We start from the raw sequence: 27,119 nt of genomic DNA, 5'->3' as shown, positions 1-27,119 counted from the left end.
TTTTTTTTTTTTTGCTTGGGGCGGCAGAAATGCTGGAGCCGGCCCTGGTCGTGCAGCAGTTGAAGGTAATGCCTCTTGTTTTTCAGTGCTCAGCAGATTGCGGGAGGGGAATCCAGAAGAGAACAGTAATGTGCACGAATTCTCAAGGGAAATGCGATGCAGCCACCAGGCCAAGGGACGAGGAAGAGTGTGAGGATCACACAGGCTGTTATGAGTGGAAAACAGGGGATTGGTCTAAGGTAATGGTGAACTCTGAGCAGTGTTTGCACTCTAATTGCCTAGATTATCAGGTCAGGAATCCACCTTTTAAACAACCCTTCCATGTGGATTTTAATGGGTTTTAATTATACTGTTTAATAGGACATAGACGTATTTTCATGTTGTTGTTTTTTTAATTTGATTTCCATGAAAGTAGTTTGGGGATTTAAACACTCCGTCACAGCACCGACAACCCAAACATTGCAGCTTTGGGCTACTGCACAAGACACAGACATCTGTTTCCATTTTCTAAGCTGAGCAAATGGCAAAGGAAGCAGCAGAAGTTTGATTTTTTTTTTTTTTTTAGAAATGTATCTTTCAGTGCTAACAGTTGCAGGTATTGTTAGAAGTGTGGCCACGGAGGATTAATGGGAGCCTAAATAGCGGCTCGTGTGGCCCATTGTGAGGAGCAGAGGGGGGCTGTAACTGCTGTCTGACCTCCAACCCCCAAAGGTTTTCTCTGGCTGTGTGCCATAACTGCTGTATGACCCCCCCTCCCACCCCCAGAGGTTGCCTATGCTATGGCTATATGCCATACACACGTGTTCTCCGCCATGGGTTTTGGGATGTATTGTGGGTGGCAGACCTCCCTCAAAGTCCCTTATGAGGCTAAGAAGAGAATGAAGAAGCTGAACAGTCCACAGAGACACCAGGCTGGCTCGCAGTTCTACCTCAGAGCTCTCAGTAGAGGTGGCATCCCCTGGCAACAACCACCCCCTTCAAGGTAATCAGTGGGAATGGACACAGTCCGAAGCCAGCCCCCCCCCCCCCCCCCCGCTATCTCCAGGATCAATCTATCCCCCTTTAGCCGCCTCCCACTCTCTCCTTGCCAGGAGAAGGAGAACTCTCAGGGCTCAAGAGGGCAAAGTGAATGGCAGACTCCACTAAGAGAGATTTGGTGCGGGAACTCGTTTGCTTGGGACTCTCCTGCACTGACCTGCACACAAGAGGGTCAGGCAGGCTTTGGGCTTGGCCGTAGAGAGAGCCTGCTAGGGGAAATGAAACAAAACACTACCTGAAAGAAGGCAGGTTGGCCTAGTTAATGTGGGCTTCAAGTGCCTGGCACCTGGCTGACAGAACCAAGGGCTTGGGAGAACTGGTGTTAAACAGCACATTGGAAAGGACCTGTTCGGCAAATCCTTCCCAAGAGAGACAAGGGGACTCAAAGCACCGAATGGCAAATTCTGCTCCTGACTCATACGAGTAGCCCCTGATGGCAAGCAGAATTTGACACTTCCTGTTTCATCACAGTAAAGATGGATCCAAAGCTGTATCTCCCGTAGCCACCAGCACCTCATAGCCTGGTTCCCAGCACAAGAAATACACTGCACGGTCTTATCCGTGACTCACTCTGACCCTCTGAAGTGAAAATTAGTCATTTACTTAAAAACAGAGCCAGAATTCCCATCCTCAGGGCCTCACTCTACCCCCACTCACACCGTCGTGAATGTAGAGCCCCTAGACTGTTGTCAGTGCACTTAATCCTGATATACCGATGTAAGTCAGAGGAGAATTGGTGCTTGAGTTTTCACTCAATCCTTAGCCACACAGGCAGTTTTCTCTGAGTAAGGACCTCAGCAATTGGCCACGCTGTTCATAAAATCTCTTTAAATTGCTAACTTCATGCTTGCTTGGGGGACTGAAATTTCCCAGGAATATTATATTCCAGTCCTGTTTTATCTTATCTTTGTAACTGTACCATTCTTTAAACACAAAGCCTGTTTTGTGTTCAGGAATGTACGGCATGTGCGAAACCACTGGGATACAGTAGTTTCATTTTGCTTTCCAAAAAAGCAAATTTAATTCTTCTTGTTGTTGATCAAACTCCAGTGAAACAGAGGCCATCGCAGGCAAATGGGCTTACCTGCAGTAGCATTTTTTAGATGACGATCAGTAATAAAAATATTTGTAAATAGATCCCCTCAGTAGGCAATTGTATGTGAATCTAATGGTGTTGATGCTGGAGAATGCATTAAGAACCTGCCATATGTAATAAGTCTATATTTATGCCGAAACAAGAATCTGTATAACAGAATGTTTAGAGTATTGAACGTTATTTTATTGCTAACCTGGCATGCAGAACCCAGGAGAACTAGCCAAAATAAACTGTCCCCCTATATTAACAGGTGAAATAACATTTTTTAAAAAAAATCTTAAAACATTTCAGAGTAGGAATTGACTAGGACTCTTTTTATAGCGGGAAATATGAAATAGTTGTGAATTCACCAATTACATAGATTCAGCGATCCAGAGGTTTTAAACCCAGTAGGAGATCCCCTAAAGCCATCATACATCCTAACCCATCCTGCTGCTATTGACTAGCATAGCACGGTAGGTGGCCCCTTTTGGTGAACATGTCATTGTTTGGAGACAAAAAGTTTGGGAGCAGTAGAGTGTAGCGAGCTCCATGAAGTCAAACTAAAATCCCATTGTAAAACATTGTTGCTACATAAATTGCCGTGAAAGAATTTAGCGCTTATAAAACGGAAGCTTTTCGTGTTAATACAAATTAGCCTCAGAACATGCAACGACTTCTTAAAATTATTTCATTAGGCATTTTCAGTCTATTGCTGGGAGTATTTTTGTGGGGGGGGAGGGGTTAATGATCAATAGTTATTTTCTCAGATAAAAAAAATTTTTTGATTCTTTACATGCAAACAACTTACATAGCAGCCCCACGAATACCCTGCCCTCCAGTCCATCCCTCATCCAAACCGTGACGATTAAGGTTTTAAAATCCATCATGAGGAACATAGGAAGAGACAAAACCTCATAAAAAGAATAAAGTCCAGACAAACCTTATAAATAGGATAGGTGCATGTGTGGTAATGGGCAAACTGTTTTTATTATTTACAGAGCCCCCCTAGAATACACAGAGCATATAAATGAACAGACAGATCACTGCTGTAGAGAGCTTACAGTCAAATTCAGACATGACAGAGCACACGATGACAGTAAACAATGCCTGAGTGAGGCACATGGGATGAACCAGGGTTACCATGGCGAAAGATGAGACATGTTTATGTTATGTACCCATCTTATTAGTTCCTGGTGTGCTCATATACTACGGTGATGCAATATAAAACCTTAAGTTACATTGTTAGTAGTATTTTATACATTATCTATATGTACACTCACACATTCATATATAAGTTTATATAGGGGCTTGATCCACCTTCTGCAGAACAGGAAGTTGGGAGTGGGGTGGGCACATGGGCTGTGACTGTGCGACTACCTAGATCTTCCGGCCCAAGCTTCACATACTGTGTTCTGCAGCCCCCACAGCTCTACTACTACTCTGCAGCCCTTAGAGCAGTGTTTCCCAAACTTGGGACGCCGCTTGTGTAGGGAAAGCCCCTGGCGGGCCGGGCCAGTTTGTTTACCTGCCGCATCCGCAGGTCCGGGCGATCGCGGCTCCCACTGGCCGCGGTTCGCTGCTCCAGGCCAATGGGAGATGCGGGAAGCGGCGGCCAGTAAGTCCCTCGGCCCGCGCCGCTTCCAGCAGCCCCCATTGGCCTGGAGCAGCGAACCACGGCCCCAAGTGGTGCCGATGTCCATTGTGCAATGCCATTTGCTCTGGCTTACGGCCTGGAGGAGAATTTTAGCCCTAATTGTTGTCATATTTGCAACATATGTGGGGGATACTATTTAAAGTTGCCACTAAAGTTTATTCCAAGTGTCCTATGCAGATACACATGTGACATTTTTAGTTCACTCTGCAGTTCCTTACTGTTTATCCAGCCCCTGAGGATAATATAATTATTATTTTTATTTATTCAGCACTAACGCAGAACTATACAAAACATAAATGAAGACATTCCATGTCCCACACATCCTGTCGTCTAAAGGGTGGACATACTAGATGAAAGTGAAAGCATACTAGATGAAAGTGTTCGCTTAGAATTTTAAATCTTTCTTTCTTTCTCTCTAACCTGATGTCTTCAGAGTCACAATTCATTATATATTTTTCCTATATGATATAAAGGTGACCAAATGAATAGGAACCAACTCAGCCATCTCCCATTCAGACCATTTATCCATTTGGAAATGCCACGTCAGTGGTTTCTGGAAGTGTTGTTCACCCAGTTAGTATTCAGATAAACACACACATCTCACTCACTCACCATCATTTGGCTACTTTGAAGCAGTTCTATATTGGCTGAAAACTGTGGCCTGTTAAACATTTTATCATTGGATAGTAAATAACGTCTTTTGTTGTTGTTTAAAGGAAAGGATCAACTTTGCTCATTTTCCCAGAACTTCACACTGAAGCATAGATTTTAAAAAGATGTTTCAAACCTGCTTGTTATTCCAGGGGTACTGCTTTTTAGCAGTATGGACGTTGATGAACTACGATGGCTTAAATATATTGCGGACTAACTTCAGCTCGGGCTCCCGATAACCTGGTCAATGACTGCACTCTTTTAAAAGATGCAGGCAGTTAATATTCTGAATGTATTGTTACATAAAGTTTAATAGTCTACATGATTTATCCTGTTCGCATGTGTTAGGCTGCACTTGAGGGAGTGAGCTGAAGGACTTTGTCCTTGACCTTGCATCCAGGATCCATCATGAGTCATGTAGTGAAAATGTACATCCTGCATGATGCAGTGATGCATTTCTGACTTGGCTCAGGAGCATGTTGGGTGGACCACGGTGCTGACAAACATCAAGTGTTGCCTGAAGTTGAACAGTGCTAGGGGGTTGCTTTTCAGCTCCCCAAGCTTCCCCCAAATTTCTCCCTCTCCTCCACTCCCCTCCTAGTCTGGTATTGAAGAAGCAGTGAGATCACTCAGGTACAAATCAGCAAGTGGGATATTTTCCTCATGTTCTGTTTCCCCATTTGGCTGTTGGACTCTTTCAGGGTATAACTGGAACTAGCAATATTTAAATAGTCAGAGAATGATTCACTATTCTTCTGGATTTTTTTCTTTTTTAAAATTTCTGACTTAGTTTATTTGTTTCACTGGTTGATACATCTTGACATTTGCTGTTTCTGCCTTGTGAATAGTGTCTGAGTTTTGGGGTCAGCAGCACAATCAGAGTGATTCTGGTTTCCCAATTCCACTATTCAGTGATATTATTTCGAGAGGATTATATCCAGGAAGCCAGAATTAGGGGGGCAAAAAAATTGTTAGTGCTGACATTCTCAAGGGCCCATTTTGGGTAGATGGAGCATTAGACATGCAGTTGATTTTCCCCAGGCAACAAGCTAGCAATCCTGTCATATCATATATTTCATAGTCTCATGAAAATAGTCTTTTAAAAGAGGAAAGGTGCAGTTGCTGGATCATACACTTATGTAACTCCAGAGTAATTGACTATAATCATTCCCTACAATCCATTCGTCAAAACCCAAGGACCCCACTCAGAATAGTGGGTCAGATATTGATCTCAGTTACAACAGTGTAAATCCAGATTAATTTAGTCAGATGAGATACTCCAGATTTACATCAGCGTAACTGAGATCAGAATCTGACCTACTGTGTTGAGCAAGACCCTTGGGTTTTGTGCAGTAAGGACCAGGTACTCAGGACAAATATAAATGTCTGAGCTGAGACTGTATTGAGTGGGGAAAAGAGATTTGGGGAAGAAACATTTTTACCAATTTCTATTTCAAACACTTGGCTGGCGCGCATCTCCGAGGGCACATGGGAACCCAGAACCCCTTACTGGCTGGAACAAACTGGAGCAAAGCCCTAGTAGGAAACACCTTGGCAAAATGTGATGTTAAAAATATTCCTGCTGTCAAATAATGTCATTAATGATAAAGCACATTTGAAAAATTACCTATAGCCACCTGTCATCCCAGGCAATCAACAGTTGCCAATTTCTTTCCAGTCCTTTTCTCGGTCTATGTAATGCTGGCTGCAGGTACTCATCGCAGGGGAATGTTTAAAATTGGGGGGGGAGTCTATTTTCCTATTAGAATAGCATTGCTTTTATGCCAAACATTGAAATGTTTCCTACTGAGGATCAGGGGTTATTAGTCATGATTGTGGTAACAAGGGCTTTCTCATTGCAAATGAGTTATTTTGGCAGTTATTTGCAGTAAATTGTATTCTCTAAAAGAGAAAAACACAGTGCAGTGCACGAAGAGCCATTTTTCTTTCAGTGACTACTGTGCAATCAGCCTTTCTTCTTAATTCTAGGGAAAGGCATGTTTTCTGAGTTACAGGTGTTTGGGAACATCAGAAAATCCTTCTATACTCCTTGCCCTTGATGATTAACTCACATTACATGATAAGAAGAGCAAATCAACGACAGCTGTAGTTTAGGAGGTGTATTCAAAGCTGTTGTGACTAGAGAAGCAAACTCTCCTTTTTTACAGCATTCATTACATAGTCACAGCTTGACCTGCCATCTGTTTATAATAAACCACAGACAACTTGTTAATTCTTGATAAAGGTCACAATCAAGTTCATCTTCTTATGCCTTGGGGAAAATAACTTTTCTTCTTCAATTCACATTTCTGGATAGAAAATTACAAGGGGATGGACAGTAATTTAGATCTGAAGCCAAGCATCGCAGCTGGCAGTCCATTTCTGCACATACAACTAATGTCCCTGCAAAAGTGGGTGTGTGCCCATTTTTGTGCGGGCACACAAATATGGTAGTGATTGCACACAAGTTTGCATGCACAAATTGCAGTTTGCACATGCAAAATTGTTGCACAGAAGCGGATGTTGGAAATTTGGCCAGAGGAGTGTCTGCTGCTGGTTGGCTGCCCTAAGAAGCATGCAAAATATAGAAATTGAAATGACGTGGATGAGATGTGCTCTGTGTAGGACCCAGCTGTGGGGAGGGAATGTGGTTCTTAGCCAACTTTCCACTTCCCCAGTCCTGGGGCTGACCAGGGGCCAGATCAGCCTCCAGTGTAACATTACAAGGCCTAGTTACCAACCCCAAGGTCTACTCTAAGTTATGTTGATAGTAATAGTTCCCTACAGATTGTTCTGCTGGCCAGCAATCCGGAAGCTCAAGCCACAACCCTTCCAGTCATCCGCTCATCCCCAACACCTCTCTGTGCCAGAGGGCTGGGAGCGGATGGCACAAACCTGGATGTATCAGCTTTACACCAGCCAAGGATTCCCCGACAGGAGGGGGATCCCCCACTGCAGAGTAAGTATACAAAAGGAAGGATGCAATTCTGGCTCCATAGGTTGAGGGAGTAGAAAGGAACCATTTTACATGGTGATGGGTTAAACCGGTCACTATTTATTCAACTTCCTTTGGGGGCGGGTTTAGCATAAAAGAGACATGGCTCTTAGCCAGCCGTAGCTTTGCTTTTACAAAGCAGAAACCATCCCTGGCTTTGCCCGTCTGCTCTTATAGTGAAGTGGATTTTGTTTACAACACTAAATCCCCAGTGGCTTCATTGCATTGAGGCTTTTGGCGTGAAATCAGAGTTTTGCACACAAGGATTGTTGTTTAGACATGGTGATGATCCAGGACTGTTGGTGATTTTTTTTTTTCTTTCTTCACTGTCAGTGGAGTTGATACTGGAATTTCTTTCTACTCACTGTGCCCTGAGTTTGCTGTGTAGCCTTTTCTGGTGTTTTACCGCATTAAGCTAACGTGAAATCCTGCATCTTGGCAGGGGGTTAGACTAGGTGACCCTTGCGGTCTCTTCTAACCCTGTGGTTCTATGATTCTGTGAAATAAGCCACTCTTAGCCCAAAATAAGGGCATCTACACAGAGTTTGCACCAGTTTAAAAATACATCTGTAGTTAAACTGGTGCCAGTTCCTAGGTAGACGAGGCCTTTCTCTACAAATAGCTCAACATGGTCAAGGGAAGGAGCAACAAACTTCTTCAAGGATTTCCTTTCAAGTCTGAGTCCGCTGGCCATGGGGGACTGATTGGCCCGCCCACTCTCCACACATCCATGCTCCTGCTGCCACTGCAAAACTGCCTTCTCAAGGGATTTGGGGTGTTTTGTAGCCAGCCCCAGGGAGGTGCTAATCTGCTTGCTCTTCAGGGGACACACACGAATGAAGGTGGATGCTCCCTGAAATGCTTGTTTTGTCTAAGGCATTGCTTTTCACTAATTGCTAAAACTTGGATGTGGACTTCAAGAGCTGCTTTTGTGTGCCGGTTCCCACAATCTTCCATGAATCTGCTTGCTTCATCAGCTGAAGTGCTGACTGATTCCTGAGCTGAGAGCTGTCTGTCAGGTAATTCCAGAGTTTACTCTGCTTTCACAAGGGTGTCATTGTCAGTGCCTGTGAGATATTTACACCTTAGAAAAACATCCCTCAGAAATGCATAATGTACCATACAGTTACTGCAATCAGATAAGGGGCTGAGCCACATGTGACCATCCTGCTAACAAGTAGAACTGATTGCATTGTTGTAGACAAATTAGTGTATTTAAAGGTAGCTTAGCATCTTTATTAGTCCAAGCAATTTCGGGTTTAAACACAAAATTGTAAGGTCTGTTCTTCCATATTATCCCAGTGGCATTCCAGCAGGGATCAGACCTCCTGGTTTGTTAACATCAGTCTTGGGAGAGCAATAGTTCTTGGAGATAAGAAATAGGTGGTATTGAAAGATAAAGGCTTTTGATACTTGTGCTGTAAAGGTGCGGCTCAAAAGAGAAAGGAAGGTTGACATTAGACTGGAAATCAAGAGATCTGGGTTGTGTTCCCACCTCTGCCACAGACTTCCTATGTGGCCTTGGACCTCTTTGTGCCTCAGTTTCCTCCCCAGCAGGAACCGTAACGCTTACCTACCTTACGAGGGTATTGTGAGGTTCTCGGATGTTATGATGATGAGCACCGGAGGAGAACTAATTAATGAATGCATAAATGTATTCTGCAGTATAAAAGCTTGAGACTTGGCACACGGGACATCTGAACATTGAAAAATTGTACAGGCAAAACGTACACATGCAAAACCGAGCCTGACGTTGTAGTGATGGCGTTGGAGCTCCTTTGAAAATGCAGCCCTCGGTGAAGTGATCCAGCAAGTCTGAATGCATAAAAAACACCTGAGCCATAAGCCTGATTTTCTTGTGTGAAATCCTGACTCCACTGTAGGCAACGGAATTTTACCATTGACTTCAAGGGGGCCAGGATTTCACCCCTTGTCTTTAAAAAGAAAATAGAAGGACAGGGGACAATAGGTATGTAGTACGAGCTAGTACACAGGGCCCTGGTCTGGGAGTTAGGAAACCTGAATTCTATTCCTGACTGTGCCACTGACCTAATGTGTGACCTGGGGGCAAGCCATTTCACTTCTCTCTGCCTCTTGATTCCCCTCTCACTTTTTGCATGGCTTGCCTGTTTAGACTATAAACTCTGTTGCAGAGACTGTCTCTTTTCTGCACAATGCATAGTACAACGGGGCCCTGATCAACAGTCAGGGCGCTGAGTCTCCTGCTTGTCATGCTGGCCATTGTTGTCTCATAGTTTCCTTGTATTCCCCCGTCAGTGTGTCTGTATCCATCTGTTGTCTCTTGTCTTATAATTAGATTGTAAGCACCTTATGGAAGGAACTGTCTTCTTGCTTTTTGTTTGTACAGCACCTAACAGAGTGAGATCTGGATCCATGACTGGGACTCCTAGACACTACAAGAATACAAATAAATCATAATAATCATAATAATAGATGCTACTGTAATACAAATTATTATTATTACTAATAAAGTAGGATTGTTGTCAGCGTGAAGGCCATAGTCATTAGTATTCCATTTGAAATGGAGCACATCCTAATGTATTCTTGTCTAGTGGGATTCTCAGAGGTTGGTTATGATTTCCAACAATAGAATGTTGGGTTAATTGCTAAGAATAATTGTTCTAAGTAAAAGGGCTACTTCATTAAGTGCATTTTTCTTATAGAGAATTAATGACTTGGATAATGGAGTGGAGTAGGCTTATAAAAGCTGGGAGGGTTTGCTAGAACTTTGGAGGATAGTATTTGAATTCAAATCAACCTTGACAAATTGGAGAATTGATATGAAATCAATGAGATGAAATTAACTAAAGACACGTGCAAAGTACTACACTTCGGAAGGAAAAATCAAATGCACAAATACAAAATGGGAAATAACTGGATAGGCAGCAGTATTGCTGAAAACCATCTGGAGGTTAGAGTGGATCACAAATGTAATATGAGCCAGCAATTAACAGGAGAGTCGTATGTAAGATACGGGAGGTAATTGTCCCAGTCTACTTGGGACTGATGAGGCCTTAGCAGGAATACTGTGTCCAGTTCTGGGCACCATGCTTTAGGAAAGATATGGACAAATTGGAGAGAGTCCAGAGAAGAGCTACCATAAAGATAAAAGGTTTAGAAAACCTGACCTATGAGGTAAAGGTTAAAACAACTGGTCACGTGTAGTCATGAGAAAAGAAGACTGAGGGGACCAGATAAGTCTTCAAATATGTTAAGGGCTGTTCTAAAGCAGATGGTGATCAGTTGTTCTCCATGCTCACTTAAGGTAGGACAAGAAGTAATGGGCTTAATGTGCAGCAAGGGAGAATTAGGTTAGATATTAGGACAAACTTTCTGACTATATAAGGATAGTTAAGTTCTGGAACAGGCTTCCAAAGGAGCTTCTGGAATCCCCATCATTGGAGATCTTTAAAAACAAACACCTGTGAGGGAAAGTCTAGGAATATACTTGGTCCTGCCTCAGTGCAGGGAGTTGAACAAGACCTCTTGAGGTTCCTTCCATTCGTACACTTCTATGATTCTTTAAAGCCTCCACTAGAATCCATTGATTTCTTAGGGAATTTCATCACAACTATTTATTTTAGCTTTAAAAACAAAAAGAATATGTGGAGGATAAAAAAATGTGTAAGAGGCAGAGCTGCTTAATCATTGACATTCTGTTCTAATTCTTGAGTTACCCTGACATTCCGGTAAAGAATTCAGGATTATTTTTTCAATAAGAGGTATGTGCAGCAAGTAGTTCACCATTTATCACTCATGGTACCCAGCCTGAGGGTAATTATGCAGACTGAAACCCCATGATAATCAGCGTATCTTTGTGCTAGTCAGACAGATGTTGCACGTACAGCTATCTCCTGTAGAAACATCTGTTGGCGACTCCCTATAATTTTGTATTCTTTCTAACAGCCTTTCAGGATTTATGATGTCCAAATTGGAATTAAGGAAACAATTTTCCAGAATACCTTTAAAGCCCAGTTAGCATCCAAGTGTCCGGTCATTGGTCTCACTGTGTTTACAAGGAAGGCAGTGCGAGGATTGACAGGCAGTATTTCAGTGTTGTCTAAGCTGAACAGCTCTCCATCCAGCGGCAACTCGCGGGTGGGGTGTGGGGGAATATCTTTGGTACATAGAGGACGAAGATAAACAGTATCTCGCTAAGTTTAAACACACCCAGCAGAATCTTCCGTTTAAATTCTCAGTTGTTTGTAAATTGCAGTTAAGCACCATTAATTAATAGATAAATAACTAAAGAGAGTGTTCAGACTAACCCAAGCGCCCAAGAAATTCTTTAAAAACAAGGGCTATATTCTTAGCTGGTGTAAATCAGCATTAAAGTCTTACAGATAGGGAAACTGATGGAGCAATGCCTGTTTATATCAGCTGGGGACCTGGGCTGAGTGCAAAAACATCTCTGCAAGGAGAGCTAAGCATGCTGGAATATGGAACCATATAGGCTAGTAGGCCCATGTACATTTCACAGTTGGGCTTCTATTACCCAGCACAAAGTTTGCAGCCATTTCTTGTAGGGTCCTGTTGTGAGGGATTGCGGGTCTCAAACCAGTGCCCAGACCACAACCACTCCCATAGGCGCCGACTTCCCCTCTGCCAGGTGTGTGCTCAACACCCCGCACCGCCCTCGCCCCACCCCCATTCCACCTCTCTCCCAACGTCCCCTTCCCACCCTGCCTTTTCCTACCTCAGCCCCACCCCTTCCTGCCCCCCCTTCTCCCAAGTCCCCGCCCCTGCCCTGCCTCTTCTCCACCTCCTCCCCTGAGCGTGCCGCATCCCCACTCCTCCCCCTCCCTCCCAGAAAGTCCTAAGTGCTGCCAAACAGCTGTTAGGCAGCGGGGTGGGAAGCGCTGAGAAGGAGGGGGAGGAGCAGGGACGTGGCACGCTCAGGGGGGAGGAGGAGGAAGGAGCTTGGGGGTGCTCCAGCCCCGGAGCACTCACAGAGTCGGCGCCTATGCCACCACCTCACAGCGCTCCAGAACCAGCAAGGGAGGGATTTAGCGGAACTCTGGCCAACCACAGGCTCCACTCACAAAGCTCTTGATCGGAGCAGACACCCAGCCCCACTGATTGACCTGGATGCAGTACTTAAGCCAGGAGGCACAGGAACTTGTCTGAGCACCTGAGTGAACTGATGTACTGCTGGCTTGGCCTTTGGCCCTGCTATCTGACTCATGCTTGACCCCTGACACTGGTTCTTGGTTCCTGATTCCACCTTGATCCTTGGCATGGCTGTCTGACTTCTGACTCCAGTCCTGACCCTCGGTCTGACTCCAGACACTGATTCCAGCTCAATCTTTGGCACAACTGTTGACCCCAACACCGACCCTGACTCTTGGCGCTATCCTGACTCTGGCTTTGGTTTCTGGCATCGGACCCTGACTTTGATAACTAGGCCTGCTTGCCCACATCCTGGTCTCTACATCTGTCCTTAAAAACTTACTGGTAGATCAAATCAAACCAGTCACATTTCTTTGTTTCTGTGCGCCATATTGCACACACAGTATTTTGCAGCACTGTTACTTCTCCAGGATTTAAACCTGGCCTCTTTCAGCCTCTGAACTCTGTAGATAATGGGGCTCTTCAGAATGGGGAAGTCTAGTTTAATTATGCATTGAGACCTGCTGGAAGCGCTGGTCCTGTCTTGTTCTTTAGGTCATCCAGGCTTCAGTTTGAAAGCACAGCTCTAGGCAGTTGGAAAAAATTCTGCCTCTCTTAAAGTTCGGAGGTACTGTCGCATCCATCCGCCATGAGCATTTTCTGTTATAATTTATTGTTTCTTCCAACTCAGTTTACGGAGTCAGAGGAGCAGACATTTCTTCTTGATTAAATTAAACAAATCAGTCACTTGACAAAAGTTTTCAAATGAAAGATTGCTGCTAACAAGACCAGATAGGTTTTCTGATTTTTTTCCCCCCCTATGAAATATTGAGAAATAGCTTACAAGATGCTTTGGGCTAATTAGATCTTATCAGTGGAAAGACAGACGTTTCATTCTTTAGTGCATAATTAATTATACAGCAGTGGAAGTTGTCCTGAAGTTTATGAACGTGCTCGCTGCTGAGTTGCTGTGAAGCTGAAGAGTTTAAATTAGCAATGTTCGTTATAAGCCTGACACTAGGGACTGGAGCAACAACTCTCATCACCTGACCCTCAACCCCCCACATTGAGGACTGTTGAAATCCAGGAAGCACAGAGCCGGCAAGACATTTGTCAATCAGCACAAATTCCCTTCCAGGAACTTGCCTCATTTTCCTTCTGACTTTTACATATGTAGGAAATAAGAACAGCCAGGGGGGGAAATACTTCCACCCTTTCCTAAAATCCTGAAGTGCTTGAACTCTGGAGTCAAGATAGAAGATATTAGAGATGCCACCGTGTCATACCCTGTAATTTTAGCAGAATTGGGAAGAAGCAGACAGTCAAATACCTCCTCTCAGTCACTCACCAGACTGCTTGAGCTGGAAAAAAATGGCTGAAGAAAAATATCAGGTAACCTACTGATCAGCCTCCTCAGGTTACTAGAGACCCCCCTACCAAATGACTTTATTGCTAGGTTACCTCTCCCCTGATAAACCAGTTTTTCTGCGTGAGAGGCTGTCTATTGTTTAGAGCTATTCCATGTCAGTGAGAGAACACTTGTCAATGACCCTCTTTTGTTGTTCTTTTGCTGCCAGGCCTTGGAATTTCAGTCCAACATGGAGGCAAACAGACAACAGAGAAGGCAAAGCGGCTTCTCATTCAAAATGGATTTTGCAGCTTGGTAAAGTTACATACAGAGAATTAATAATCGAACGTAGAATTCATAAACTGTTCAGGCAGATTTGGTAAAATGTGACAACTTGGCTCCAGTGACTTTTAGCAAAACTGGAAAGAAGCAGATATCTTTAAACACCAGAAGCCAAGGGTGTGGGTGGTAACTAATTAATATGACTTGCTTTCAAGCCAGTCACCATCACTGATGTCATCTTGAATTATCTCATTCGGGAACAGGCCAGTCCCTTAAAAACATTGCCAACCAACTCAATGTGTTGGCTAGGGTGACCAGACAGCAAGTGTGAAAAATCGGGATGGGGGTGGGGGGTAATAGAAGCCTATATAAGAAAAAGACCCAAAAATCAGGACTGTCCCTATAAAATCGGGACATCTGGTCACCCTAGTGTTGGCAGAATTGGTTGAGCTGGGAAGCCATGACCTTCTGTTTGAAGAAGTACCTTTTTGAGGCAAAGCCTCTACCAGTGACAATAGAGGCATTCATCATCCACAAAGGAGCTGTATATACGTCCAGATGAATGCATGGGGTATTCTGTCCCTGCTTTTCTCTCGATATTGGAACAAAGGCATTTTAAAGGAGAAGCATGGTCTAGTAGTAGTTAAAGGACAAAGATTCGGGAGATCTGGGTTCTGTACCTGGCTCTGCCACTGATGCAGCAAGTTTTGCAAGTCATTTCACCTCCTTTAAGCCTCAGTTTCCACATCCATGTAGACACCTGGGCATCTTGTGAGGATTAATCAGTGCTTGTAAAGCCCTTCGATCCTCAAGAAGATGCCCTACAGGTGCAAACTGTTTTGCTAATAATAAAGTAATGGTCTGATGCCTACCAAAAAACTAAAGTCCAGTGTTTGCTGACAAATATTTTAAATATACTAAGCACAATTTGTCACATCTGGCCTCAGTGCCTGGAGTAGGGGTTCTGCATCCCAGAGGGCTTTCATCCCTGGAGCAGGGCAGACAGACTTTCCACTGCTGCTCTACTCTGGTATGATGGGGAAGCAGCATGCACAGTGGAGCTGCACCAGGTGAAGCTGCATTAGAGGAAGAGCTGACTCCATACACCCCCAGCAGCTCAGGCCATACCCCTCTCTGGAGCGAGTTTTGCTGCATTGGCTGCCTGTGACTCTCCCATTGGAGAGGAGGTTGCAGCCACCTTCCACCACTGGAACTTGCCGTGCCCAGCGTAGACTTTACCTCTCTGGGGGCCCTGTACCAGGGTCTGTGCTGGTAGAACCTGCAGTGAATCTGGCCCACAGAATTGCTCCAGCCATGTGTATACTTACCTGCTTCCCCAGCGTGGGAGAGGGAGCAGAGGTGCTGTGGCAATGGGTATACTTACCCAGAAGCAGAACAGGAGCCAGGAGTATTTATGGGAAGTTTCACTTCGAGTTTGATTTCTCTATTTTTAACAATGTCATCTCTTCTGAATACAGTACAGCATGAGTAACCAATCCCCCCCTTTATGTCATTTGTATCTATTCCTATTTCCTATTGAAATTCCTTTGTAAAGAGACTATCCAAGTATAGAGTTGAAAATTTCTTCTTAAAATAAGCCAGATGTCCAACCCTACTTTAACTGCCAAGCCCGAAGAGTTCAAGAAAGATGTTAAAATCTGTCTTCCTGGCTGTGAAAGACTAATTGCATAGCATAGGTGATGATCCCAGTCTCCCAGGAGTAGGAATCAAACTGCTTAGGGCAAAAACTCTGCTGTTATTTGTCTAAGGAGTGGAGTTGGCAATGTCTGTGGAAAAAGTTTCATGGCCTGCCCTCCTTGCTGGCTAACAGAGTCAGACAGAAACACACACACACACTCATGAACATTTGTAACTCAGTGACTGAAAATATTAACACACTTTATCCGAAAAATCCATTTTGTGTAGGAATATTAAAAAAATATAGCAAGCAAAAAAAAAAAAAAAAAAGACTCTCACAGAGAGAGACGCAGGACTGAGAGCCATGGAGCTGCCATGTTCTTCTCCTGACACAGAACTCCGTGGCTTTGGATACGTCATTTTAATCTTTATGTATCTCAGCCTCTCCATCTGTCCAAAGGAGGTATATTATTCACTAACCTCGCAGGAGTGTTGTGAGAATTAATGTTAATGTTTGCAAAGCACCTTGAAGATTACAGTTGCTACCCATGTCCTATTGATTATTCTTGTATTTCATTGGATGAGTGGAAAGGACCATCCAGGTGAATCTGTACTTGATTTTAATTCTCCAAGCTCTACGAATGCAAATAAGCCAGTAACGTTATACTACCAGCCTCCACATCAGGAGAATGTGATGAAAACATTGGGAGAGATCAAAGTGGCAACCAAATCTAATGAAACCTTTGCCATTTGAGACACCAGCTCCCTGCATATAAACTGGTCAAATGTTACAGTGGGCCACAGTCTGACACCTTAAATGGTTCCTTCTTGAAACAACCAGTTGTAGAGCCCCCAAGGCTGGGAGGGGCCATTCTTCACTTAGTCCTAAGTAACATGCAGGAGATGGTACAAAAAGTAACTATGGTGGTGCCATCAAGAAATAGTGGCCATATTATATTTTCTCACTGTTTCCTTGTACTCCCCCATCCATCTGTCTTCATCCATCTGTTTAAAATCCTTACCTGTGGCATGGATGCTACTTTCAGGAAGCAATAATAGAGTCTCAGAAGGCATGCATTCCTCAGAACACAAAGGGACCAAGAAGGCAAGGAATAAACCAATGGGGCTAAATAGTAAAGGCCAAGAGGTTATTCAAGCCAAACAGAGATCCTTCAGAAAATCCAGCCCTAGTGAAGTCAGTAAATAGGAGTGTGAAATATGGCAGGCAGTACATTCGGAGGAAGTGAGAAGGCTAATATGGAATTTGAAGAGCAAATGTAACTAACGGCGTAAAAACAAGTAACAAGGAATTCTGTGATTATATCAGAAGCAGGAAACCTCTATGAGAAGCAGTGCTTCCGCTGGGCCACCAAAGGGAGCAATTAAAGAATATAAGGACATTGCTACGAATCTAAATGATTCTTCATAGCCTTCACCACGGAGGATGCTGGGGAAAGACCTACCCCAGACCTACTCTTTCCTGGAAATAAAGATAAGGACTTTAGCAATTCAGAAGAACTGTTTCACCATCCCTATTTTCCATGGTTCTAATAATTTGAAGCCAGGTGGCATCTAGCCCTTCATTGGTCAGCAAAGAAGGGAAAGACTGCAAGGAGCCTTCCCTCAAAAACCTCTTTGCACTCCTATGCGGGGACCAAGCCATGCTCTTTTCGCTGTGTATTCACTGAGCAGAAGCACCTGAGGTTTCTAGCAACACAGGGAGGGCAAGAAGCCTGTGGCTTGGCTCTGCTCTTCTGCAGCAGGCAGAAGAGCTGGGGAACCAGTAGTGTACCCTTTCCAAGGTGTAGCAGTGGCATACCACAGCAATAGGGTATCATGCATGATGCCTTCAGGAGCTCCCACTGGCCAATGCACCACAGCACTGCCCCTATTCTAGGTTGTGGCTTAAAGCAACGGTTTGGTTTTTGATGGTACTTCCATCTTATCTGCCAGCCAATCTCTCTCTCTATCCATCTTCATCCCACCTGAAGTGTATCCTTTTGATTTTAAATGTTGGGTTTAATCAGTAAAGATTATCACCCTGAGACTGGCAGTGCTTGGCCAGGGATAACTATGCTACCCCAACAGTGCTCAGGAAAGCCAGAGGGGAATCATATAATATCAGGGTTGGAAGGGACCTCAGGAGGTCATCTAGTCCAACCCCCTGCTCAAAGCAGGACCAATTCCCAACTAAATCATCCCAGCCAGGGCTTTGTCAAGCCTGACCTTAAAAATCTCTAAGGAAGGAGATTCCACCATCTCAATACACTCTTTGCCATATCAGCCCAACATCATCTCGGATGCCTCCCTCCTCCGTTTTGTTTGTGTGTGGCACTAGCAGGCGTAGGCACCCTGCCAAAGTCTTGCAACCCATTGTTTCTTTATTTTCAATACAAGGTTCTTTTATTAACTCCAGCTGGGGCGCTGCACTCTGCTTGCCGCGTTCACTTTATTAAAGTTGAGCAGCTTGCAAGTAGGGCATCGTAAATCATGAGTGTGGGGCGAGGGGGTGGGGGGACTCCAATTGTATGACAACAAAGAAAACGTATAAACAGGCCTGGCCTCCTGGCAAATAAAAGCCAAGGTAATGGAGAGCAATTTCCAATTGCCCCCTGGAAGCCAGGCGAGAGCCAAAGGGACTTGCAGGAATAGAGGCGGCTGAATACTTGGATACCTGATGTTTCCTCCTGTATATTGAAACGCCGCCTTCTCTGTTTCCCCTGTAGTCTTTGTATGTGGGAGGAAAGGGACTGACCTTTGAGTACTTGAGTTGCCCACCTCTCTTGTTTTATACCGCCATACCACCTGCGAGAGCATGATCTCCAGTGCAGGAACTTTGATAGACTGTCAGTGTTGTGGAGAGGTCACCCTTAGGAACTCAGCCGGTGGGGTTCCATTGGAGCCACTGGGTCTCTTGGGATGGCTCATGGAAAGTGAAGTGGGATTCCATGCAATGGAGAAGCTAATGCAGCCTCGGGCAATATACGTTTTCCATGTATGCCCTTGAGTGGCTGGTGAGGTGAACTACGTCCCCTTTCTGCCCCTCCCTGCCTGCCCTTTCACCCAGATTCCAAAAGGTTAGGCTATGTCTACACTACAGTTAGAAGCAAGGCTCCCTGCCCAGGTAGACAGACTCATGCTGTCTCCGCTTGAGGTAGTGCAGACATGCAGAGTGCGGCTCAGGTGCCAGCTCGGTCTCTCGTTCCCACCCAAGCCCCTGGGTCTGAGTTTGGGTGGCTAACCTGAGCCTCCACCGGAGACGCAACATCCACACTGCTGTTTTTAGCAAGCTAGTGCGAGCCGGTTTGCCCAGGCTGTGAGGCGCGTACCCTCAGAAGGTACGTCTACACCGCCTCAGAAGGTACGTCTACACAGCCCACCGAAGTGAGCCTCCCAGCCCGGCTCAACAAAATCAGGGTAGTGGTGCTTGCTATAGCACTCTATACATAGCCGCATGGGACAGCACTTTGAAGTTGCAGCTCAGGCTGGAAGCTCAGGCGCTGAAGCCCACCCCGCTAGCCAGGCTTCAGACCCTGAGCTGCAACTTCAAAACACTGTTATTTTAGAGCACCAAGTGCCACTACCCCAAGTCTGTTGACTCGGAATGGGAGGCCTGCTCCATGGGCTTTGCAGATGGACCCAGAGAGACACAAGGAGGAAGTAGAGGGGGAGGAAGGGTGCCACAAAGGCAGCTGCCTTCCACCTTACCACAGAGCCAGATGCTTCTCTTTGCACATAGGTCTAGTGGGTATGATCCAGCCTGGAGACTCAGCAGGGGCAAATACGGTAGCTGAAGGACATTACACCAGCGTTTGTTGAGTCTCTCATGCAGAATTTTGCTGCAGGTTCACTGTGCCCTTCGCTCCAGTCCCCGATTTTGTGGTCGGTGTGTCTTTCCAAGCCACAGGGGCTGGCCTGTGACTCACTAAGGCAGTGGTTCTCAACCTGCGGCCTAATCCACACACAGCAGCAACCCATGTGACATCCTCAGGGCCCTACAGGTAGTATCTATATTGCGTGGATGTGGCCAACACAACACATACACAGCTGCATATGCGACCCACAGTGGTAAATAGGTTGAGAACCACTGCACTAAGATGTCCCTCTCTTCTCCAGTGCTCCTCAACCTGCGGGAAGGGCCTCCAGTCACGTGTGGTGCAGTGTATGCACAAAGTCACCGGCCGCCATGGCAACGAGTGCCCTGTCCTATCCAAGCCAGCAGCCTACAGGCAGTGTCACCAAGAGGTCTGCAATGAGAAGATAAATGTCAACACAATTACCTCGCCCAGACTCGGTGAGTGGGTGGATGCAGAGCTACAATTCTTGGGGAGGTTAAATAATCAGCCTGAAGCCATCAAACGCCAGAGCATATATGCTGCCCAGGTATCTGGGAAACACAGTCCTTGTGCTGAATGTTACAGAAACGAGGTTCCCGATGGCTCATCAGAGACAGAAGCATGGAGACCATCAGAATCTCTGGATAATTAATGTTCCAGAGTAGAGAGATGCTTTATTCTTCATAGATCCACTCTGCCTGAGACCTCCACCAAGCCAGAATTCCTCGAGCCATGTTCCCTGAGTGATCAGTTGGAGCAGGCAGGCATATCTGCGGGTCAGAGAGAAGGGGGTTGGGAGTTTTGGGTGAGGGCATTCACCCGCACTCAGTCATCATTCCACCCTTCAAACACCTTGTCCCATGATGGGTAAAATGGGATAAGCAGAGAATATTAGTGACTTGGGTTGCATTTTGCTTGGTTAATAAGATTAGGGAAATGAATTGAAATGGAAAAGCCTGGAAAATGTATCCAGCCCAAGCACAAAATCTTCTCACCTGCCTTTCACTATAAGTGATGATGAATACAATAATATTTTATTCACCTGTCCAAAAAAAAGTAGAATTTTCCAGGGTTGTAGCTTTTTGGAAAGGTGTTTCTTTTTTGTGGGAAGATGGACCTTCCCCAGATTAGTTGCTGACTTAAGAATGGGACCTGCTGAAATCACTTATTTCTGGGCAGGGAGGAAGGAGTCTCCAATTTAACTTTCTTTCTCCCGCTCCCTTAATTAACTACTCTCCTATTTGCCCAGCTGCGCTGAGGCTGCTGGTGATAAATTGTCTATTTGCGAGATCCCATAACTCTGTATTTAAAGAGTGGTTCTACTCAGAAGTGACTCTGTAAATACTGCATCATGGAGTTCCATGGCTATTTTGTCTCCGTTATTTTCTGTGTCAAATGTGCTAAGCTTATAAGTAAAAGATGTGTTTTCTAACTGCAGGCCCCACAAGTTCAACCTGGAATCTGACAGCTGAGCTGGGGGGGAGGGGGGTTTCCTTCTCACATATCACTAGTAAAAAAGGGCACCAGGCCACATTAGGCTGTAAACTACACTTGTGCAACACCACTGCCTTCATTTATGCCCTCGATGGACTCCCTTTTCCTCCGGTGTAACTGGCTAGAATTTAAACAATGCTGTTGATGGCACACCAGAATGGACTCCAGCTCACACACACTCAGCTGGGCCGGACACACAGACGTAAGAAGCAGCCCTGTTTATTTTTGGCCCCGAAGTCAGTAGATCGAACTCTGCATATACACACAGTGGGCAGATCTGATGAATAGGAAGGGAGCCATTTTTACCAAGTCACTTTTTCGAGTAGAACCACACTTAAGACTAGACACGAGGCTTCTGAGCTGGAATTTGTTTCCCTGAAAATCCATACTACTTTCAATAACAGCTCTTTAAAATACGATGGGCTAAATTTTCTTCTGAGTGACAACCGTATAACGAAGAGTGTCACTGGTCCAGCTGAAGAGCTTCAAAATGCTTCTAAATCCTTTTGTTTAAAATCATAAAAAACTTATGAGACTATTTCCCAGAAATGTTAGCATGTACCATAGAAGGGGGGCGGGGGAGGAAGGCTTTCATTTGAAGAATAAGTCTTTGACCCACCGACGAGATGAGAAATCTATTCTAATTCACATTTTAGCACAAAACTGTGTTTAGTAGAGTGGTGCAGTTCAAGTCCCTGCAAATGATTTGGGATGCTTCTGTTTCTAAACCTGCCTAGGAGGAATCATCGATGCCAGCAACGACGATACTTGATATCAGCAAAAATATATACCAGTTATCAGCATGGAGTGTTTTGCTCTTCTTCTGGATAAATAAGTTATCATTTGGTTATCTTTAAACAGATTTCTATTTTCCACAATATAAGCCTCATTAATAAGAATCGTACAAATTCTTATTGGGGGGAGGGAGAGCTCAGTGGTTTGAGCATTGGCCTACTAAACCCTAGGTTATGAGTTCAATCCTTGAGGGGGCCACTTAGGAATCTGGGGCAAAATCAGTACTTGGTCCTGCTGGTGAAGGCAGGGGGCTAGACTCAATGACCTTTCAGGGTCCCTTCCAGTTCTAGGAGATAGGATATCTCTATTTAATTTATTATTTAGAAAAATACTCCAGTACGCTACAGAAACCATCCAGAATTAGATTGTAAGCACCTCGGGGCAGGGGCTGCCTTTTTGTTCTGGGTTTGTACAGCACCTAGCACCGTGGGGTCCTGGTCCGGGACCGAGACTCCTAGGAGCTACAGTAATACAAATAATAAATAATGATCATTATAAAATGCTGCCCTGTCACTGCTTTAGGCTGGAGTGGTTTTGACCATGGGTAACATTTTCAGAAGTGCAGTCTACGGGTGCATCTACACTGCAGTTAAACACCTACAGCTGGCCCATGCCAGCGGACTCAGGCTGGTGGGGCTTGGGCTGGTGGGGCTGTTTAATTGCGGTGTAGGCGTCTATGCTTGGGCGGGAGCCTGGGCTCTGGGCCCCTCCCCGCTCACGGGGACCAAAGCCGTTGAGTCCGGATGCCTACATCAACAGCCTGGTAGCCCTAGCCTCATGTGCCAATTAAACACCCCTGGTTGGCCCATGTCAGCTGAGGGTGTTTAATTGCCGTGTAGCCAGACCCGAAGTGACTTAGGAACTTGAGTCCCATTTTCAAAAGTGACGCAGGCATTCAGGAGCCTACGCCCCATTGCTTGTGAATGAGATTACAGCTCCTAAGTGTCTGTGTCACGTTTGAAACCTCCCAAACCACTTAAACCCAGCTCTTCAATGGTATTTAGGTATCTAACTCCCATTGATGTCAGTGGAAATTAGGGGCCTCAGTACCTTTGAGGATCTGGGCCTTGGGCACGTTTGAAAATATTACTCCATGACTGTAGAATATTGCAATATTTATCCTAAAAAGGGAAGCTGCACCCACCCATAATTGTGGGTCATGACTGCGAGTGACTCCAGTGTCCCATTTTCCACTTTCTATAAGTCTGGCTTGTTAATATGGAGATATACCTATCTCATAGAGCTGGAAGGGACCCCAAAAGGTCATCGAGTCCAGCCCCCTGCCTTCACTAGCAGGACCAAGTACTGATTTTACCACAGATCCCTAAGCAGCCCCCCTTAAGGATTGAGCTCACAACCCTGGGTTTAGCAGGCCAATGCACAAACCACTGAGCTCTCCCTCCGCACATTGATTTTGGATTGGTCTTTTCCCCCTCTGCCCAGGATGTTCTAACCACACTGGGCAGGTTGCTTCATGATTTTTCCATTACAGGGTTTCTTTCCCCTTTTGCTGCAGTATCTAGTACTGGGCACTGTCAAAAGGGCCCCATTCAGCAAAGCACTGAGCACATACCTCACTTTACACGTGTGTAGCCCCATTGACATCCCAGGGACTACTCACCTGCTTAAAGTTAAGCATGTGCTGTGTGCCCTTTGTTGAATCAGGGCCAGAAATAGGACACTAACAGATGATCTGATCCAGTGTGAGAATTCCTCAGGGCCTTCAAGCATATGCCCAGCTATTGCTTGCCCAGCCTTGCAACAGTCTTCTCCACGATAGCTCTTTCCATTGTGTTTGTCAGACAAGTCACTACCGACCTGTTGCCCTGATCTTTTCAGCAGCAACCCTACTTAGAGCATAACGCATGCCACCCAAATCCCAGTGTTGACTAAGATTAGCCATCTCTCCCTCATCCGGTGGTCGGGTTATTTTGGTCACACATGGGATGGTCTCCTCTAACATGCTGGCTTCTTCTTTCTATTTCTGTCCGAAGCTGCTCTCACATATAAGTGTACAGGGGACCAGTGGACAGTGTACTGCAGGGTGATCCGTGAGAAGAACCTGTGCCAGGACATGAGATGGTATCAACGCTGCTGCCAGACATGCAGAGACTTTTACGCAAACAAGATGCAGCAGAAGAGTTAATGAATTGGTGCTGCTGCTTAGGGTATTACAGCTATTTCTATGTAAATCACGAACTAGTAGCTCTGAGTACTGGAACTTAATGAGTTGCTACGATGTGGTGGATTCCAAAGCATACCTAATAAGACTTGAAACTAATTCTGCAGACTGGATGTACCAAAGTAATCCACTCATCCACCTTAAAAAAGAGTCATCTCAAGGAGCCAATCACGTAGAATTTTATTGTGTTTTGACATCATTACATTTTTCATTAATGCTTTTTACTTTAATATATTATTACCAGCCACTGGATGGCTTGCTACCATTTAAAAAAAAACAAAAGACAAGAGTTGCAACGTGATTAAATTGACTAAAGTCATGTGTACCTCAGTGGGAGAAAGCCTCTGGCAAATAACTCAGCAAACGTGCAGACATTACTTAATGCTTCAACCTTGGCTTCCATCTGATGCTCTTAATTCCCAACAGTTAGCATGCTGTGGGGTGGGCTTGGAGGGACACACACAAATGAAATGCTTAATTTAAAAGGGGGATTTGCTATAAAAGCTTGTGAAAACGGATAGCAGAGGATGGATGTCTCTGAAATTTCTGCAGAAAGCTCAGCACAGTTTTATCCAACATTCCATTTAATGTAATTTAAAAAAAAAACTAATTGGGAATTCCTTCTCCTGTCTGGTTCTGAAAACATTTCCCCCTCTCTCTATTTAAAAAAACATGTTTTCTTTTATGATGCCTTATTCTCCTCAACGAGTTTAAAGAAATGGAAGCTAATTAACCCAGGAGCAGACAGTTAATTTTAAGCCAGAACCACTTGCATGAGATGGAAGTAGCTGGAAATCATTTAAATATATACCGTTTGTTGGGGAGGGGTTGTTTAACCTCCTCTTTCCAATTTTTGGAATTCAATCTGATAATGAGACAGAATGCTATTTCTTAAGGGTATTGTGAAACCAACTAGGGTTGGCACATACCCGAAACAGAGACCAGAACAGCATTTGCAGGAAGGGTAACTTAAAGACCAAGCAGATCTTCCCCTCTCTAGGGGCTGGTCTACACTGGGAGGGGGGGTCGATCTAAGATACGCAACTTCAGCTACGTGAATAGCGTAGCTGAAGTCGAAGTATCTTAGATCGATTTACCTTGGGTCCTCACGGCGTGGGATCGATGGCCGCGGCTCCCCCGTCGACTCCGCTACCGCCGCTCGCTCCGGTGGAGTTCCGGAGTTGACGGGGAGCGCGTTCGGGGATCGATATATCGCGTCTTAACGAGACGCGATATATCGATCCCCGATAAATCGATCGCTACCCGCCGATATGGCGGGTAGTCTGGACGTACCCTAGGATGTATACATCATAAATCCTTTTGAGACAGAAAGGGAGCAGTTAGTAGACTTTCAGGGTGAAATTCTGGGCTAATTGAAGCCAAAATGGCAAAACTCCTATTGCCTTCAGTAGGGCCAGGGTTTCACACTCAGGGTATGTCTACACTGGCAATTGAACGACACAACTTTTGTCTTTCAGAGGTGTTAAAAAAAAACCAACAACACCAACCACCCTGAAAGACAAAAGTTTTGCCAGCAACTAGCACCAGTGTGAACAGTGTGCCAGGCTCTCCTGCCGACAACGCAAACGCCGCTTGTCGGGGGTGGAAGTTTTTTGTCGGCAGGAGAGCCGACAAACAGCAGCTACACGGCGCGACTTTTAGCGGCACAGCTGTAGCAAGACAGCCGTGTCGCTAAAAGCTGTGTAGTGTACCCACAGCATCAGTCTTGTCTCCTTTTGATTTGTTACCTGGTGTTCCTTTTATGCGGACAGTTGGAGAGTGCTGTGTAAATGATAGTGTCTTACACGTGTCTAAACTTCAGACCAAATTCGTCCCTGAGATTTAAATGGGAGCTCCACACAGGGCAGAATTTGGGTTAGTGAGCGTTTCAGTCGATCAATGTGTCTCTGCCATATCTAACTCAGGCTATGTCTACACTACAACCAGGATCCACGCTCTGAGATCGATCCACCGGCGGTCGATTTAGCGGGTCTAGTGAAGACCCACCAAATAGACAGTAGATCACTCTCCAGTCGACCCTTGTACTCTACCCCCGACAAGAAGAGAAAGGTAAGTCGACGGGAGAGTTTCTGCCGTCGACCCCCCCGCGGTGTAGACCCCACGGTAACTCGAGCTAAGGTATGTCGACTCCAGCTACGTGAATAACGTAGCTGGAGTTGAGTAGCATAGGTCAACTTACCGCGGTAGTGTAGACATAGCCTCAGACACGTATCCTTTCCCTTGCCAAGCTCCTCTGCCATGCATGCCGTGGGTAGGTTACACTCACGCTCTGTGAAATCAGCCGAGCCGTATGGGTGAATTATAGCTTTATACTCGCTTTAGAGACATATGTTAATATTTATGATTTTGGAGATGGGCACAGAACAAAACCCGGTTCCCAGCACTAAACATTGGGAAAGTCTGGATCCGAATGTGAGCATTGTGGCTCATGCCTCTCTCTCGTGTTATTGCTATTATTGCCTTCCTTTAATGTGCCGAGGGATAAAGGCATTTAGTACTTAACATTTTTAAACAACATTTTCTCCCTGGATTGTTCCGGTATCCAGGAGCTCGGTGAAATAATTTGTAATGGCTTTATTAAGGGCTGAGCTTTCAAACATAGGAACCTAACTTCCATCTGCAGATTGGTAACTGCATATGCATCCACATTTGCATGGGCAAAATGTGTCCTTGCTTGTGCAACTGGGCTTGTGCACCCAAGTGCTGGTCTGCACGCACAAAGGCACATTTGTGTACACAATTATCTCTCTGTAAGTGCTTGGCCCTAACCAGGGCCGGCTCCAGGCACCAGCCTGGCAAGCAGGTGCTTGGGGCGGCCGCTCCGGAGAGGGGCGGCACGTCCAGGTATTCGGCGGCAATTCGGCGGACGGTCCCTCACTCCCGCTCGGAGCGAAGGGCCTCCCGCCGAATTGCCGCCGCAGATCGCGATTGCGGCTTTTTTTTTTTTTTTTTTTTTTTTTTTTTTTTTTTTTTTTTT

At 45.2% G+C, this 27,119-nt stretch overlaps 1 protein-coding gene across 1 annotated transcript in view; it reads left to right on the top strand.

The window, feature by feature from the left end:
• ADAMTS17 (ADAM metallopeptidase with thrombospondin type 1 motif 17) overlaps positions 1-25,156 on the top strand; it is a 262,300-nt gene extending 237,144 nt beyond the window's left edge. The window contains exons 21-23 of the mRNA XM_026648360.2: positions 87-239; positions 19,931-20,108; positions 23,934-25,156. Of these exons, the coding sequence (XP_026504145.1) occupies positions 87-239; positions 19,931-20,108; positions 23,934-24,085 (483 nt within the window). The 3' untranslated portion in view covers positions 24,086-25,156. The remainder of the gene's footprint in view (positions 1-86; positions 240-19,930; positions 20,109-23,933) is intronic.
• Positions 25,157-27,119: the final 1,963 nt, after the last annotated feature.

This window comes from Terrapene carolina, unplaced genomic scaffold, assembly GCF_002925995.2.
Source record: "Terrapene carolina triunguis isolate 2854851 unplaced genomic scaffold, T_m_triunguis-2.0 Scaffold67, whole genome shotgun sequence".
NCBI lineage: Eukaryota > Metazoa > Chordata > Testudines > Emydidae > Terrapene > Terrapene triunguis.
The sequence above is the reverse complement of the archived record's forward strand: the minus strand, read 5'-3'. Positions and strand labels throughout refer to the sequence as shown.